At 52.4% G+C, this 17,914-nt stretch overlaps 1 protein-coding gene across 10 annotated transcripts in view; it reads left to right on the top strand.

Moving 5' to 3' along the window:
• PARP6 (poly(ADP-ribose) polymerase family member 6) overlaps positions 1 to 14,011 on the top strand; it is a 50,868-nt gene extending 36,857 nt beyond the window's left edge. For 7 of the 10 annotated variants that reach the window (XM_030578399.1, XM_030578400.1, XM_030578401.1 and 4 more), the window contains exons 20-23: positions 4,764 to 4,843; positions 8,254 to 8,317; positions 12,332 to 12,416; positions 13,351 to 14,011. In XM_030578399.1, the coding sequence (XP_030434259.1) occupies positions 4,764 to 4,843; positions 8,254 to 8,317; positions 12,332 to 12,416; positions 13,351 to 13,453 (332 nt within the window). In that variant the 3' untranslated portion in view covers positions 13,454 to 14,011. Of the gene's footprint in view, positions 1 to 4,763; positions 4,844 to 8,253; positions 8,323 to 12,331; positions 12,417 to 13,350 lie in introns of those variants that run through there. The other 3 variants (XM_030578406.1, XM_030578407.1, XM_030578408.1) reach the window with 1 other exon arrangement.
• The last annotated feature ends 3,903 nt before the right edge of the window (positions 14,012 to 17,914 follow it).

Below are 17,914 nucleotides of genomic sequence, written 5' to 3' on the forward strand. Positions count from 1 at the left end.
GTGGTGAACCGTGGGCGATGTAGTCTGACCAGGGGGTTTTGCCCATAGAACATAAGTAGGGCCATACTGGGTGAGACCAAAGGTCCATCTTACCCAGTATCCTGTCTTAGGACAGTGGCCAGTGCCAGGTGCTTCAGAGGGAATGAACAGAACAGAGCAATTATCAAGTGATCCATTCCCCGTTGTCCAGTCACAGCTTCTGGCAGTCAGAAGTTTAAGGATGCCCAGAGCATGAGGTTTAGTCTCTGGCCATCTTGACTGATAGCCATTGAGGGACCTGTCTTCCATGATCATATCTAATTCTTTTCTGAATCTAGTTATTGTTTTGGCATTCACAGCATCCCCTGGTAATGAGATCCACAGGCTGATTGCGGGTTATGTGAAGAAATACTTCCTTATGTTTGTTTTAAATCTACTACCTATTAATTTCATTGGGGTACCCCTGGTTTGTGTGTTATGTGATGGGGTAAATAACAGTTCCCTATTCGCTTTCTCCACACCAGTCATGATTTTGTAGACTCTATCATATCCTGCCTTAGTAGTCTCTTTTCTAAAATGAAGAGTCCCATTTTTTTTAATCTCTCCTCAAATGGAAGCTTGTCCACACCCCTAATAATGTTTGTTGCCCTTCTCTATACCATTCCAAATTCTAATACTCCTTGTTTGAGATGAGGTGACCAGAACGGCATGCAGTATTCACTGTGTGGGCATACCATGGATTTATATAGTGACATTATGATATTTTCTGTTTTTTAATCTATCCCTTTCCTAATAGTTCCCAACATTGGGTTAGCTTTTGTGACTGTCACTGCACATTGAGCAGATGTTTTTAGACAACTATCCTTAATAACGCCAAGATCTCTGTCTTGAGTGGTAACAACTAATTTAGACCCCGGCATTTTGTATCCATAGTTGAGATTATTTTTTTTCAATGTACATTACTTCACACTTATAAATATTGAATTTCATCTGACATTTTGTTACCCAGTCTCCCGGTTTTGTGAGATCCCTTTGTAACTCTTTGCTGTTAGCTTTGGACTTAACTCTCTTGAGTAATTTTGTATCATCTGCAGATTTTGCCACCTCATTGTTTACCCTTTTTTCCAGATCATTTATGAATACGTTGAACACCACTGGTCTCAGTACAGACTCCTGGGGGACACCACTATTTACCTCTCTCCATTCTGAAAACTGACCATTTATTCCTACCCTTTGTTTCCTATCTTTGAACCAGTTACTGATCCATGAAAGGACCTTCCCTCTTATCCCATGACTGCGTAGTTTGCCTAACAGCCTTTGGTGTGGGACCTTGTCAAAGACTTTCTGAAAGTCCAAGAAAACTATACCAACTGGATCATATACTTGTTGACCCCCCTCAAAGAATTGTAATAGATTGGTGAGGCATGATTTCCTTCTACAAAAATTGTGTTGACATTTCCCCAACATATCATGTTTATGTATCTGATAATTCTCTTCTTTACTACAGTTTTAATCAATTTGTCTGGTAACGAAGTTGGGCTTTCCATCTTGTAATTGCCAGAATCACCTCTGGGGGCTTTTTAAAAAAATCAGCATTACATTAGCTATCCTCCAGTCATCTGGTACAGAGGCTGTTTTAAGCAATAGTTACATACCACAGATATTAATTCTGCGATTTCATATATGAGTTCCTTCAGAACTCTTGGGTGAATACCAGCTGGTCCTGGTGACTTATTACTGTTTAATTTAGCTATTTATTCCAAAACCTCCTCTGTTGACACCTCAGTCTGAGATGGTTCCTCAGGATGGCTCAGGTGTGGGGATCTCCCTCACGTCCTCTGCAGTGAAAACTGATGCAAAGAATTAATTTAGCTTCTCCACAATGACCTTGTCTTCCTTGAGTGCTCATTTAGCACCTCAGTCATCCAGTGCCCTCATTGATTATTTGGCAGGTTTCCTGCTTCTGTGGTGCTTAAAAAAAAATTGCTGTTCGTTTTTGTGTCTTTAGCTAGTTTCTCTTCAGTCTTTATTAGTCTGCCTTAATATGCTTTTACACTTGACTTGCCAGAGTTTATGCTCTGTTTTACTTTCCTCACTAGGATTTGACTTCCAGTTTTTAAAGGATACCTTTTTACCTCTAACCACCTCTTTTACTCAGCTCTTTGGCCATCGCAGCATGTGTTTTGGTTCTCTTACTGTTCTGTTGTGTTATATTTGGGTTATACATTGAGTCTGAATCTCTGTCATGGTGTTTTAAAATAGTGTCAATGCAGTTTGCAGGCATTTCGCCCTTGAGACTGTCCCTTTTAATTTCCATTTAATGAACTTCCTCCTTTTTGTGTAGTTCCCCTTTTTTAAGTAAAATGTGACTGTGGTGGGTTTCTGTGGCATTTCCCCCCTCCAAAGATATTACATTATGGTCACTATTACTGAGTGGTTCAGCTGTGTTCACCTCTTGGACCAGACTCTGTGCTCCATTTAAGAGAAGGAGAACATGAAGCACCTGAACTACAGCTGCTATGGGCACCGCAGCAGCATTTCCATACTGAACTTGTTCGGTTTCAGTTTCCCATTTTTCAGAGAAGTATCAACATTTCCCATGGAAAATTTGGACAAAAATAACTTGTTTAATTTGTGTAGAAATTTGCCATAGAAAAATAACCTGTTTTCCAACTAGCTTTAATTAACATACTTCCCCCGATGTGTCTGCCAGGGCGCCCAGCTTCCTGGCTGGCCCAGTTCCCTCAGCCATTGCATCAGCACCATAAGAAACCCGATGCAAAATGGGAGCCCAGTCCTGCCTCCCTTGTGTATCTGAAGCTCTTATTGGCTTCAGTGAGGACTAGGGTCCTCCGCCCTCATCTCTTAGCCCATCACCTCTCAGGCCTTTCCCGTGCTGGGGCTTGCTTGGTTTATTTGATCTGCAAAAGTCTCTCCACAGGAACTTTGAAAATCTGGCTTTATCTCTTCAAAAGAGCTCAGGCCAAGATTTCCAGTATTGGAACCCTTCACTGGGGCCAGATTTCCCAGAGAGCCCTGTACCCGCCGTACTCAGTGGGCGGAGCCCCTAAGAAAATCGGGCCAGTCACGTGGAGAGGTGAAGAGTGCTAAAGAGCTGCAGCCAAAGCTGTTAGAAGCCATAGATCCCCCTCCTGGAGCAGTCTCAGCACAGTTGCTGGCATCACGGCTACTAGCCAGACAGTGCTGCCATGGCCAGTGGGGGTGGAGGGAGAGTTCCCACAGATCCCCCTCCAGGGTTTCTGCTGGCCTTTCTCTTGGTCCCATGGATTCACAGATTTGAAGGCCAGAAGGGACCACCATGATCACGTAGTCTGGCCTCCTGTCTAACCCAGGCCAGAGAGCTGGGGGACGTGGAGACTCCTGGTCCCTGTTTATTCCCCTCTCCATGGGAAGGTGAACGTGGGGAGCTTTCTGATTCCCAGGGCCCTTTTACACTACTCACTCTGAGGATCTGGGGCCAATGGGCTGATGTCTCTTAGGCACATCAGGAAGCAAACGAGGGCCGTGGAAGCCTTGTCTGCTTAATGCACCTCCAGCTTGAGTGTCCCTGAGACACATCACACTGCTGCAGGCCTTGCCCCTTAGCTCTGGAAAGTCAGACTCATCGCTGCGTCGTCTGTCAAGGGCCCTGACTCATGAATGCTTCCCAGTCAGGTTGGATCTTCACCAGGAGCATTTGGTGACAATGCATGTCTGGGGGGCCCATCCCAGGCCAGTGGGATGGCAGAAAAAATCAGTGTGCCCCTGCTTCAGTCACAAGCACCTAGGGAGGAAGCTGGCTGCTCGGGGGTTCATGTGGCTGCTGTGGATTGAAGCGGCCCCATGGCAGTTTCAGGAGGCTGGGGGAGACAGAATTTGAGCTCCAGGTCCTGTTAAACTCCAGACTAACAGGGAACCACAGCAACTCCTGTTAGCAAGGCTCAGACCCTGCCTTCAGCAGTGTCACTTGCTCCCCACCTTTGTCCTTCACAATGGCCCCAGGCAGCCCTAGATGGTGGCAGCTGTGGCTCTCTGTCATTCCACAGTGCGTGGCCCTTTCAGGAGCACTTTATTGCAGAGTCTTCTCCTCCCTGAGCAGTTGTGATTGTTAAGCTACAAGGCAGGTATCATGTAGCCAGTGAGGTACATACGCAGGGTAAGACACGTGGCCTGGTGGAGCTGTGTGCTGGGCTGTAGCTCAGGAGACATGGGGTCAATTCCCAGCTCAGCTGCAAATGCTGTGGCTTTAGGCAAATCATGTGATCTACCCTGTGTTCCAGTTCCCAAGCTGTAAGAGTAGGTCCAGTCCTCCCACTGGGGCTAAATCCATGAGTGGCTGTGGTGTGGCGGAGCCATGTTGTGTACCTCACTCGGCCTTGCCTCCTAAAAGATAGACAGCAGACTGAAGATGGTCATCCCAGCTCTTGCCCAAATGATCTCCAGGGACACTTGTCCCTGTGTGGTTACACTCACCAAGTCAGCCCCTGCATGGTAGTTCCCGTGTGCACGCATGCGTTTGTGCTCCTGTATACGAGAGGGTTCCTGCACCATCTAATGTTCTTGATGGGAATGTCTGCTTGGGTCAGGGCACAGCCTTGGATTTGGCAGTGCATTGCCAGGGCACTATTGATCTGCATGGAGAGCTAGCCTCATCCTTTCGCCTCCTTCAGCAAGCAGCTGTGTGCCTTGTGGAGCATCCTGGACACAGGATCTAGCGAGAGGAGGGCGGCCTTTCCCCAGTAACTGCTGACTTGTGCTGTTGTTCTTCCTTTATTGTCCAACAGGGATGGGGAAAGGACAGCACAGGATGCCCTCAAAGGATGAGCTCGTCCAGAGATATAACCGAATGAACACCATCCCTCAGGTAACCGGCGGTATTGCTTGCTGGGCCTTGTCCCTGAAATTCCAGTCATGCACAGCCTCTGTTTGTCCTTCTACCCTCATGCCAGCCGCAGGGGTATGTGCAAGACTGGCCTGTGTCATGCCTGAGATATGTGTGCGCAATCACTGTTGCTTCTGTGCCTGAGGGGAGGGAATGTTGTCCAGTGGTTAGAGCAGATGACTGGGGCTCATTTGCAGTTCTGTTGGTCTTTTGGTAAGGGCCATAATCGCTTAGTATTGGCCCGACTCTGGTCCCATTGATGTCAATGGGCAATCAACTTCTGACTCTGAGGGTCAACTTCTGAAAACCTCACCTTCTGTGCCTCAGTTTACCCATCTATAAAATGTGTATAGTCAGCCTCACCTACCTCTCTGGTTTGTGCCCTGGGCTTCTACATCTGGAGACCTGGCTGTTTACATCTATCAGATGTTGCTGGGATTTATTCTGGCTCTATTTTTGCAAAGCATGAAGCTGATCGTGTGTCCTGAGACAAGGCTGGGATGCATTGGCAGAGGGGTGTGTGTGTGTGTGTGTGTGTGTGTGTGTGTGTGTGTGTGTGTACCAAGCCTGTACAGCTCTGCCTGCAGTGAACCCAGCCTGAGCCATCAGCCTCTCCAAGCATCCAATCCTGGTCCCTCCATGGGAGCAGTGAGACTGGGAATTCCCCCATCACTGTTCAGGGTGGGGTGGATACGGCACTGCTCACTAGGGTCTACAGCTGGCTGTTGGCTGTGCACAGCCTGGGGGCAGCCTCTTTGAATCCTGAGAAGGGGGTGGTGGAGCCTGCCCGAGGGAAAGATGCTCTGTTCGGAACCTAACGCCACTGTGTTACCCCTTTGCCTCCACAAGTGAGAACTGTGCTGGAGCTTAAACTGTGAGTCAACTCCCTGCCACTCAGCCAGCCCACCTCACTGCACACTCCTCAAGGCTCTGACCAGCTAAGCCTTGCCTTGCTGGGAACCATCAATGAACCCCAGTTCCCGCACTCCCTGGAGCGATCTCCCTGCAGTGTTGGCCCCTTTCACTGGACACTTGCATTCGCTGCCTCCAAAGAGACGGTGTGCACACCAATTGGTTAGGTTAGCTGAAGACTTGCCCTTGACTTCCATGCACAACACTGAGGCCATGTCTACATCTAAAATTTTGCAGCGCTGGTTGTTACAGCTGTATTAGTACAGCTGTATAGGGCCAGCGCTGCAGAGTGGCCACACTTACAGCAACCAGCGCTGCAAGTGGTGTTAGATGTGGCCACACTGCAGCGCTGTTGGGCGGCTTCAAGGGGGGTTCCGGGACGAGAGAGCAAACCGGGAAAGGAAACCAGCTTCCCCGCGGTTTGCTCTCTCGGTCCCGGAGCCAGCCAGCAAACCGCAGGGAAGGAGACCTGCTTGCTCGGGGTTCCGGGACCGAGAGAGCAAACCAGGAACGCCGCGGTTTGCTCTCTCGGTCCCAGAGCCACCCAGCAAACCGCAGGGAAGGAGACCTGCTTGCTCAGGGTTCCGGGACCGAGAGAGCAAACCGGGAACGCCGCGGTTTGCTCTCTCGGTCCCGGAGCCACCCAGCAAACCGCAGGGAAGGAGACCTGCTTGCTCGGGGTTCCGGGACCGAGAGAGCAAACCGGGAACGCCGCGGTTTGCTCTCTCGGTCCCGGAGCCAGCCAGCAAACCGCAGGGAAGGAGACCTGCTTGCTCGGGGTTCCGGGACCGAGAGAGCAAACCGGGAACGCCGCGGTTTGCTCTCTCGGTCCCGGAGCCAGCCAGCAAACCGCAGGGAAGGAGACCTGCTTGCTCGGGGTTCCGGGACCGAGAGAGCAAACCGCGGCGAAGCTGGTTTCCTTTCCCGGTTTGCTCTCTCGGTCCCGGAACCCCGAGCAAGCAGGTCTCCTTCCCTGCGGTTTGCTGGGTGGCTCCGGGACCGAGAGAGCAAACCGCGGCGTTCCCGGTTTGCTCTCTCGGTCCCGGAACCCCGAGCAAGCAGGTCTCCTTCCCTGCGGTTTGCTGGGTGGCTCCGGGAACGCGAGAGCAAACCGCGGCGAAGCTGGTCTCCTTTCCCGGTTTGCTCTCTCGGTCCCGGAACCCCGAGCAAGCAGGTCTCCTTCCCTGCGGTTTGCTGGGTGGCTCCGGGACCGAGAGAGCAAACCGGGAAAGGAAACCAGCTTGATTACCAGAGGCTTCCTCCTTCCACGGAGGTCAAGAAAAGCGCTGGTAACTGTCTACATTGGATTACCAGCGCTGGATCACCAGCGCTGGATCCTCTACACCCGAGACAAAACGGGAGTACGGCCAGCGCTGCAAACAGGGAGTTGCAGCGCTGGTGGTGCCCTGCAGATGTGTACACCTTCAAAGTTGCAGCGCTGTAACTCCCTCACCAGCGCTGCAACTTTCTGATGTAGACAAGCCCTGAGATGGTTTGGTAAGAAAACAAGAATACGTTGATTTATACAGAACAGAGATTTAAGTGATACTAAGCAAGAGGCTTGTCTGGTTACAAGCTAAACGAAAGTAAAACCCACTTTCTAGCATCAAAACATAACTGATCACAAGCTTGGTCTCAGGCAATTTCTCACTTATAATCTCTTCTCAGAGACTTCAACCCCCATGGCTGAAGATCCACCTTTCACAGATTCCCAGGGCTCTGGCCTCACTTAAGTGATAGATACTTAGAATGTCTTTGTGCTCTCTTACAATTTCCAAAGTCTATTGTCTTTGTCTCAAGAGCCAGAATGATTTCCTGGGCATGCAGGCCTCAAGCCCCGGTGAGCTCACTGAGTGCCTTCCTCCGTTGCCTGTTAGCTTGATGGCTTTGTTCACGTGATATGTAAATGTACTTTTCATTGTCCTCTACCGGTCATCAAGCCTGTCAGACATTCCTTTGCCTAGGGTAAGCTGGGGTCATGCTCCAACTCCCAAACACATTTCCAGCACACATATACAACTCTTTGTACCCTAGCTGTACATGCGTTACGCAATGACTTTCAGGACCAGCATGTCACCAGTTTACATATGATACCTTACACGATACCTTTTAGAGACATATTAGGACAAAAGCTTGTTGGGGTAGTGGGTGTGTCAGGCCTGATACGAGTTATGGTGTAGTGGGCCCTCTGCCAGTGGCCATTGAGGGGTGCTTTGGGTCCCACCCTCAGTTGGGGGCTGGGCCACAGAGCCCAGAACTCAACAAATTACTGAGAATAACAAATGAAGGCAGGGCCAGGGTTGGGTTATCAGTGTTTATACCTCTGAAGTGGTCAGTATTCTCCACTGTGATTGGCTGCTCCTACGGAGCTTGGACTATGAAAGGGGCAGGGCCGGCCGCTGCAAGGGCAGAGCAGTGACGCAACCCGAGTGGGGTGCCAGGCAGGTCATGGTAACCCAGACTTTGTGGTTTGTTTGCAGACTCGATCCATCCAGTCCCGGTTCCTACAGAGTCGGAATCTAAACTGTATAGCACTTTGTGAAGGTAAGAGGTGGAAGAAGGGGTGTCCTCACTCACTGCCTTGAGGGCCCTGGGACCCAGGAATGGCACTGGAAGAAGGGGGGTTGGAATGGTGGGTGTCAGAAACCTGGCTGTCTATTGCCTGTTCTCTGAGTGCAGACTGTCGCAGCGTACCATCCCTTCTTGCTGGGCTGTGCAGCTGGTGGTCTGCTCGCTCCATGCCCTAGTGGGATGCGCTGCCCATTCACCACCTTGGCCATCCATATGCTGGTGTCCCCTCTCTGCCACACAAATGGCTGTGGCACAACATGTCCCGGGCCTTGTGCTGTAGTGGGCATCATTTCTCCCTCTCTAGGAGTATCTGGGCCAGTCTGGGGGCTGGTCCATGGCTGGAGGGGACCCATGCCACGTTGTCTCTGGTAGAGCTTTGGCTGGCGTCACTCACTCGGAAGTCTTCTCTTGGAGACCCAGAAGGGTGGTGTTAGCCCTGGCTCCTCCCCAGCAGCTTTCCCCGGTAGCGGTGAGGGTTGCAGGGGCTCTGCTAGATCACCTCCTCACTTTCAGCGTGGCTGTGAGGCTGTGGGGGGCAGCGAGCCACCATGAACTGTGCGTGACAGGTAGGTCTTGGCCTCTTCTGTGCTGAGCCCATTGGTTTCAGTGTCTTTCCTTTTCTCAGTGCCTGGCTGGGGAAAGGGCTTGGGGAATGGTGGTGTGGTTGGGGCTCACTTGATCAGCTGATGGCTGGACTCTGGCATGGATGGGGCCTGTCCATGGTATCTGGGTGGATCCCTGGTGGCTTCTGGGCACAGCTCCAGGGGCTGATACTGACTTTTTAAAGCCCTGCCTGGTGGGACTGTCTGGCTGGGATCCTGCCTCCTCCCCAGGCCCCCATATAGTAGTTGAGATCAGCCGATGTTCTCTTGTGAACTGTCCCCGGAGCCAGACACCCTGCCTGGACATTTCCAGTGCTAGGCCCCTATGCTTTGGAATTGACTTATGCCCTTTATTGGGTCTGAGCCCACTGACCTCCTGGGGCCGGTAGGTGGGGCGGGGGGGGGAAAGCATTTTGCTCTTCATGTTGGGTAGGAAACAGTTTTCTTTTCCTGTGAATATTTGAGAAATGTCTTCCAGTCCCAAATTGGGATGAAAAGTCAAAACTTGAAAATGTTCATGCATTGGAAATCCGAAGGCGTTTTGGTTTGGCTCAGTCAAACATTTCATTGCTATAAAGTCAAAACATTTTGCCGACTTTCCAGTTTCTATTTTTTACTCTACCTGGCTTGAGTTTTGAAATGGACAGGACTTTCCAACTGGAGGAACCAGAACGTTTTGTTCTGAGAAATGCAAAATGGGCATTTTGACTGTTCAGAAACGGTTTTTCCAAATATGTTTTGGGGCTGAGACATTTGTCCAAACTTTCCCACCAGAAGTTTTGGTTTCAATGATTCTGCTTTTTTGGGGGGGAGGGGGCGGGGGAGGAGGGGGACAAAGAAAGATTGAACTGAATCAATCCCAGCCAGCTCTAGGCTCTTTGCTTGTAGCCTGACTTCCTTGCCATTGGCTCTCTCCTCACTTGTCTGGCTGCACTGCTCTTTGCAGCAGGGACTGGCTCTTGCTGGGTGTTTATACAGTCCCTAGCGCAATGGGGTCTTGATCTCAGTGGGGGCTCCTAGATGATCCAACAATACAAATAAATAATGCTGTTCAGTTGATGTTAGTCAACTCTTTTTTGTATGTTTTGAAACATAATTGTATAAGCAGGTTCCTTGGGGCGATCCTAATGATTCCTGAAGTTTTTAAGGCCAGGTTATTAGATCTTGTAGTCCAGCAGTTCTCAGCCGGGGACCTGGGGGCCTCAACCAGGTTTCAGGGGGTCTGCCAAAATAAACCAGAGAGCTGGCCCGGCTTTAGATTTGCTGGGGCTCAGGGGAGAAAGCTGAAGCCTGAGCTCCCTGGGGATGAAGCTAAAGCTTGAGCAACTTAGCTTTGCGGTGCCCTGTGTGGCATGGGGCCTTGGGCAGTTTCCCTGCTTGCTACCCCATAACGCTGGCCCTGACTTTTAATACACTGGATATGCAGAAAACCAGTTGTTTTGGCACAGGTGAGCTGTGGAGTTTTTATAGCATGTTGCAGGGCGGAGGGACTTAGAATGAAAAAGGTGGAGAACCTCTTGCATAGAATCAGAATCATAAAATATCAGGGTTGGAAGGGACCTCAGGAGGTCATCTAGTCCAACCCCTGCTCAAAGCAGGACAAATCTCCAAGTACATCATCCCAGGCAGGGCTTTGTCAAGCCTGACCTTAAAAACCTCTAAGGAAGGAGATTCCACCACCTCCCTAGGTAACCCAGTCCAGTGCTTCACCAGCCTCCTAGTGAAAAAGGTTTTCCTAATACCCAACCTAGACCTCTCCCACAGCTACTTGAGACCATTACTCCTTGTTCTGTCATCTGCCATCACTGAGAACAGTCTAGATCCATCCTCTTTGGAACCCCTTTTCAGGTAGTTGAAAGCAGGGCTGCCCAGAGGGCGGGACAAGTGGGGCAATTTGCCCCAGGCCCTGCAGTGGCCCCACCAGCCGCTCCAGGTTTTTGGCGGCACTTTGGCAGCGGGCTCTTCGCTCGCTCCGGGTCTTCAGCGGTGGGTCCTTCAGTGCAGCGGAAGACTCGGAGCGTGTGAAGGACCCGCCACTGAAGTGCTGCCGAAGCCTCGGAGCGCCACCCGGTGAGTACAACCGCTGCAAGCTGTGGGTGGGGCGGGGGAAAAGCCACGATTGGCGGCACTTAGGCTGCTCTACTGCTGCCGCTTCATTCTTCAGCGGCAATTCGGTGGCGGGTCTTTCCCTCCGAGAGGAACCCGCCACTGAATTGCCGCCGAAGACCTGGCCCTGCCCCAGGCCCTCTGAGTCCTCTGGGCGGCCCTGGTTGAAAGCAGCTATCAAATCCCCCATTATTCTTCTCTTCTGCAGACTAAATAATCCCAGTGCCCTCAGCCTCTCCTCATAAACAGGGCTGGCGCAACCCATTAGGTGACCTAGGTGGTCACCTAGGGTGCTGACATTTGGGGGGCGGCGACTGCGGCAGCCGGATGTTCGGCCACTGCAGTTGGGGGGGCCATTTTGGGGGCGGGACCTTCCGCCACCTAGGGCGCCAAAAAGGCTGCTGGCGCTCCTGCTCATAAATCATGTGCTCCAGCCCCTTAGTCATTTTTTGTTGCCCTCCGCTGGACTCTTTCCAATTTTTCTGCATCCTTCTTGTGTGGGGCCCAAAACTGGACACACTACTCCAGATGAGGCCTCACCAATGCTGAATAGAGGGGAATGATCACGTCCCTCGATCTGCTGGCAATGCTCCTACTTATACAGCCCAAAATGCCGTTAGCCTTCTTGGCACCAAGGCCACACTGTTGACTCACATCCTGCTTCTCATCCATTGTAATCCCAGGTCCTTTTCTGCAGAACTGATGCTTAGCCACTCGGTCCCTAGTCTGTAGCAGTGCACGGGATTCTTCCGTCCTAAGTGCAGAACTCTGCACTTGTCCTTGCTGAACCTCATCAGATTTTCTTTAGCCCAGTCCTCTAATTTGTCTAGGTCCCTCTCTATCCTATCCCTACCCTCCAGCGTATCTACCACTCCTCCTAGCACAGGCCCAAATCTCCCCCGTTATCCTGTTGAATGGGCACACTTCAGTGGATTAATTAAATGAGGTGACTGATGGGAGTGCAGCCAGGCTGCAGCAACAGGTGTTAACAGGTCAGTGGGTAGATAATGGTGCAGTTCCCTGGGTCACTGCCAGGCAGTGCCATTGTGCAGCACCGTGGGTGTCCTTGGCATGGTCACCCCATTATTCCTTGGTGGTTGTGCCTCTCCCAGCAGTCCTGTCTGGCATGGGGAGGCAGCCCTTCCCCCCCACAGCCTGGTGCGGCAGGACAGACGTACCCAGGGACAGTGCCATGGGACTGGCATCCAAGGCAGGGCCCCAGCTTTGTGTGCGAGCCATGAGGGCCGCTGGCGCCTATCTGACAACCATCCCTTTGCAGTGATCACCTCGAAGGATCTCCAGAAGCATGGGAACATCTGGGTGTGCCCGGTTTCGGACCATGTCTGCACCCGCTTCTTCTTTGTGTGAGTGCTGGGGCACAAGTGAGGAGTGGCCCTGCTTGTGGGGTGGTGGCAGCTCCCCCTTTGGGGATGGGATGGCCCAAACTGCACCAGGACGGCCCAAACAGCAAGAGCATCGTGAACTATTAGTCCACATCTTGACTCAGCCCCGGAGGGGAGGGGAGAGGAGAGCTCAGTGCCCCTCACTGCTCCCACCCCCCAGGGAGGTCTCCAGGGCCCAGCAGCATCCTGTGTGCCACCAAACGGATGCTCGAGTGCAGCCTCTAGCCCCACACCAGGCTTCTCCATTCATTACCACCCCCTCTCCCTATGGCATCCCCTGCCCCAGTCAGCCAGAGCGGCACTGGCGTGCAGCCGTCAGCAGTGGGAGGAAGGTGAGCCCCAGAACCTGCTCCCCTTGGCTCTGCACAGCTCAGGGCCTGATGCCTGCCAGCTGGGGGCACAATGGGGTGCTGGGCAGGGAGGTGCTGGCAGGCAGAGCCCCTGGCCTGGTGCTCAGCGCCATCAGCACAGCAGAGGGGTCTGCACTCTCACCAGGAGGCCAGCCCTGCTGAGACGGACCCATCTTGGAGCTGAGAGCTACTACCAGATGCTGACACCCAGGCTGCTGGCGCCAGCGGCCCGGCTCTGCTCTGGGAGGGGTGTTAGCAATGGAATGGCTCCCAGTCTGCAGCCCCACTGGCAAACCTAGGTGGTTTAGCTGGGCCTCATCTCCCTCCTGCCAGCCCCTTGCCCAGATACAGAGCAGGGTGCCTGTCTTTGCAGTCAGAGACCTCTCCCTCTATCCGAGGGCCTGGAGACCCCAGCTCTGCTCCCCTCGATGGGGGTGTGGCCATGGGGGTGGGTTATTGCTGAAGCAGGGACATGCTGGCGATGGGAGCTCTGGGTGATCGCTGAGTCCCCCCTCATGCTGCTTTCCCTGCCTTGCCCCTCCCAGGTATGAAGACGGGCAAGTAGGAGACGCCAATATAAACACTCAGGACCCCAAGATCCAGAAGGAAATCATGCGCGTGATCGGAACTCAGGTCTACACAAATTGAGGGGCACCTGCGGAGCCCACACTTTTCATGCAGGGAGCCGGCGAGCCGCTCCCCCTGGTGCAGGCAGAAAGGAGCCGGGTGTCCGAGGCTGCCAAAAGGAGCAATGAAAACACTGGCTTCACAAAGGAAACAGACAGGCGGGGGGGGTGGGGTACGGCTGCAGCATCCTCCTTGGAGCAGGACTCTGCCGCTTCAGCCAGCACCACATATGAAGGGCAATGGCTCCGATACCACATCTGGGAAGCAGAGGTGCGACTGTGAGTCAGGTTTCCCAGCTGGCTCCCTGCTGCCTGTGCATAGATGTATAGCAGAGAACGCGGCCAGGGCGGGCTTGTTGATATTTTCCCATTTCCCTCCCACCCCCAGCCTTGATCACCCTGTATCCCAGCACTGAGCAGGAGCCATGGGCACATCCTGCCTCATGTGCCTGCCCTTGGACCAGGGCGTTGCCCTTGGGCACATGGCCGTTCTCAAGTTTACAGCAATGACATTTTTAACAACAATAAAAAGAAGGCAAAAAAAAATGGTTTTAGCTTATTAAAGTTCTTTAAAAAACTGTCCCTGACTCTGCCTTTGTGAATGGGCCTCTGATGTGAATGTTGTGGCCACCATGAGTGGTTGGGGCATAGAAGGGTAACAGCCTACTACTGCAGCCAGTTAGTGGCTTTGCTGGTTTAGTTTGAGTAGTAGCAGGCTGAGCGTCAGGGTGGAAGCTCCTGTGTTTGAAACCCACTTGTGAAGTGCAGCCAGGGGTGGTTACATTGGCATTTGAACCCAGGGGCTGGTTGCGTCACTGTAAGTAGCAGGGTGCCGATTGGTCTGATCGGAGGAACAGCTGCAGTAGGTTTAGTGGCTTTGCTCAAGGTCTCAGTGGCTCATCCGTTTCCCAGAGACTTGCTGGGACAGTGCAGTGAGACTTCCCTGGCATAGCAGTGCCAGTCACAAGTTGTGATGAGTTTTGAGCCCAACCCTCTGCCCATGGGGCACCAAGGATGGTAGTGCCATAGCTAGTAAGGCTGAGCTGTTTGGTATTCAGCCACACACTGTTAGCCTCTTGGAAGGCAGTCATGATTGAGGAAAGTGTCACTGATCATGTGCCAGCCGCATCAGAGACTCTAAGCCCCAGGCTGTGCTGCTCAGAGAGTGGCTTTGCGATCACCAGGGGAACATCCCTGGGGCAATGCCTCTGCCCTGGTAGTAGAGCCAGGCACTTTGATGGGAGTGTAAAGCAGCTCTGCAATGGTGCCTCAGGGGCTCTCTTTGCTTCGTGGTTTTGCTACATAATTTGTTCCGTTTACAAACCCCGCAGTGACCACTGAGGGCCATAACCGCAAACCCCACCTTGCTCTGCCAGCCAGCTTCCCCATTGCCCCACTGACATCAGTGCAGTATGGGCGTCGACTGCTCCCAAATCTGAGTGGTGATGGTTTGCCCCTGCTTTGCCCTGGTGTTGAGACAGACACAAGAAGCAGAGGCTCTTCCACTCAGGCCCACCAGCACTGAGTGAGGGCTGCCTGATCTGGCAAGGATGCCCTGGCGGTAAGGCCTTTCCAGAGCTGGTGTGGCCCTGCAGGCTAGGAGAGGAAGAATGGCTTTTGTCTGCAAAGCTCCAACATGCACCCATTGCACGGGCCGCCAGGGGCACAGGCAGCTTTGAAACTAATTCAGCTCCTGGCAGCATCAGCAAGTCCCAGAGCTTCAACCCTACCCCACTTTAGTCAAATGCACAGCCCTGTTTCCAGGCCTTCCCTAGGGTTACAGTTCAGCCAGCGGGTGAAGCTTTAAGCACTTGAACTGTCCCATTAAAGTCACCGGCACTAGTCACATCACACACTGAGGATCCAGCGCATAGGTGCTGACTTTTGTTTTTGCCAGTGGGTGCTTTTGAAAGGTGTGTGTGTTGCGGGGGGGGGGGGGGCACTCTGCCAGTTTTGGAGGAAGGCTATTTTCAGCATATTTATATACTACTTCCATATTCTAGTTATTGAACGTGTCTATCACTGGTATCTTTACTATTTTAATAATGATTACATTGTTATGAACCACATAATTACATTATCATCGATTGTGGTACATTAAGATCATTGCAATCACAAGCTGTCTTCACTAACATCCCAGTTTAAAGACATTATGTCTCACAGTAGTTTTCTGGATGAAACTGTCAGCAATCTTATTTCCATCTACGTTCCCTGGTATTATTTTGATGCATGTTAAGGACAGCTACATTATTCAGTTGTGTGTGTCCCATTGATGACTGGAGAGAATTTTTCAATCTTCTGAAGTAGGAGAATGAGCATGCCGCAATTCAGGAGATACAGGCACAGTGAGAAGGATTCTTATGAATTTGCAGTGCTCTGGAATCACAGTGCTTCCAGAGTACCACAAATGACTCCAACATCTCTTTCTTGATGGGTAACAGCTAATTTAGGCATTGTCATTTTATATGTATAGTTGGGATTATATTTTGCCATGTGCATTACTTTGCATTTAACATTGAATTTCATCTGCCATTTTGTTGTCAAGTCACGCAGTTTTGTGAGATCGCTTTGTAACTCTTTGTAGTCTGATTTGGATTTAACTACCTTGAATAATTCTGTATCATCTGCAAACTTTTCCACCTCACCATTTACCCTTTTTGCAGATGATTTATGAATATGTTGAACAGGACTGGTGTCAGACCAGTACAAGCCGGGGGGAGTGTGGGGGGAAAGACACACACCACTATTTACTTCTCTCCATTTTGAAAATGGACCATTTGTTCCTACCCTATCTTTTAACTGCAGTGCCTGGAATGCTTTCAGGATTATCTAACCACCCTTAATTTCATTTAATGACAAGCTGCCTTTTGTTATCTTAGGCCGTGGCTACACTTGAGAGTTATAGCGCTGTAACTCACTCCCCGTCCACACTGGCAAGGCACATACAGCGCTGTATCTTCATGGCTACAGCGCTGCTCGTACTCCACCTCCCCGAGAGAAATAAAGAGTATAGTGCTGCTACTGGGGCACCAGTGTAAACAGGAAATAATCTTAGTACACTGTAACTGACCTCCGGAAGCTTCCCATAATCCTTTTAAGTGAAGATTCCGCTCTTTGTTTTGTTGTGAACGCCGGGCTCCGGAGCTGGTTATCAAAAAAACAAACACAGCTAGTGTTTGCTGTGAATGAACAGAGGCAGGCAGGGGGGCTCCCTTTGGAACACCCACAGCTAGTGTTTGCTTGAAGAGAGGGGGAGGGAGAGGGCTTGAGGAGAGAAGCAGCAGAGCGGTAGGGGCAGGGGGGTCTGTTTGCTTTCAATGAGTGAGAGAGGGGTGGGGGAGGGGGTTGGAACTTGCAAGGCAGCTGCTGACACAGTGTTGGCTCCAAAAATCCTCTCTCTCTCCCCCCCACGCTCCCTGTCACACCCCACCCCACCCCTTTTGAAAAGCACGTTGCAGCCACTTGAACGCTGGGATAGCTGCCCATAATGCACCACTCCCAGCACCACCACAAATGTGGCCGCACTGCAGCACTGGTAGCTGTCAGGGTGGCCAGACTGCAGCGCTTTCCCTACACAGCTGTACGAAGGCAGGTTTAACTCCCAGCGCTGTACAGCTGTAAGTGTAGCCATACCCTTAATCACCCTGCCTCTGTTTATAAGAAAACTCGGAGCCCCAAGGGTAGAAGTTGTTAGCAGCACAGAACTTACTACATTCCACATTCAAGCACTGACTCCTGGGTGCTGACTTGAGCACCCATTATTGTTTTCTCTATGGGTTCTTGAGCCCCGGAGCACCCACGGAGTGGGTGCCTATGGTCCAGCTGCCCTACCCAGGGCCGGTGCAAGGAAGTTTCGCCTAGGGCGCGAAACTTCCACCTTGCGCCCCCCCCAGCCCTGCAGCAGCTCCCCGCCTCCCCCCCCCGAAGTGTGCCGCCCGTCCCTGTGGCAGCTCCCCACCCCCTGGCCTGAGGACCCCTGCGGTACCTCCCCACCCCAGCTCACCTCTGCTCCGTGTCCTCTCCAAGCAGGACTGCGCAGTGGAACCCCTGGGCTGGCGGCTGCCAGCAGTAGCATGCTGACCCAGGGGACCTCCCTGGGTTGCCAACGGGGCGCCAGGGCAGCCCAGAGGATTCCGGAGGCCTGGGGTCTTCGGCGGCAGGGGGCCCCCGCTTCGGCGGTAATTCGGTGGCAGGGGCCCTTCTGCTCTGGGACCCGCCGCCGAAGTGCCCCGGAGACCCGCCATGGGGGCCATCCGCCACGGGGGCCCCCCACCACCGAATTGCCGCCGAAGCGGGACCAGCTGCCAAAGTGCAGCCGGGTCTTCAGCGGTAATTCTGTGGTGGAGGGCCCCCGCCGTGGGTCTCCGGAGCACTTTGGCGACTGGTCCCAGAGTGGAAGGGCCCCCCGCCGCCGAATTACTGCCGAAGACTGGGCTGCATGTCGGCAGCGGGTCCCACTTCGGCGGTAATTCACCGGCGGGGG

This window comes from Gopherus evgoodei, chromosome 10 (genome assembly GCF_007399415.2).
Source record: "Gopherus evgoodei ecotype Sinaloan lineage chromosome 10, rGopEvg1_v1.p, whole genome shotgun sequence".
Taxonomy (NCBI): Eukaryota; Metazoa; Chordata; order Testudines; family Testudinidae; genus Gopherus; species Gopherus evgoodei.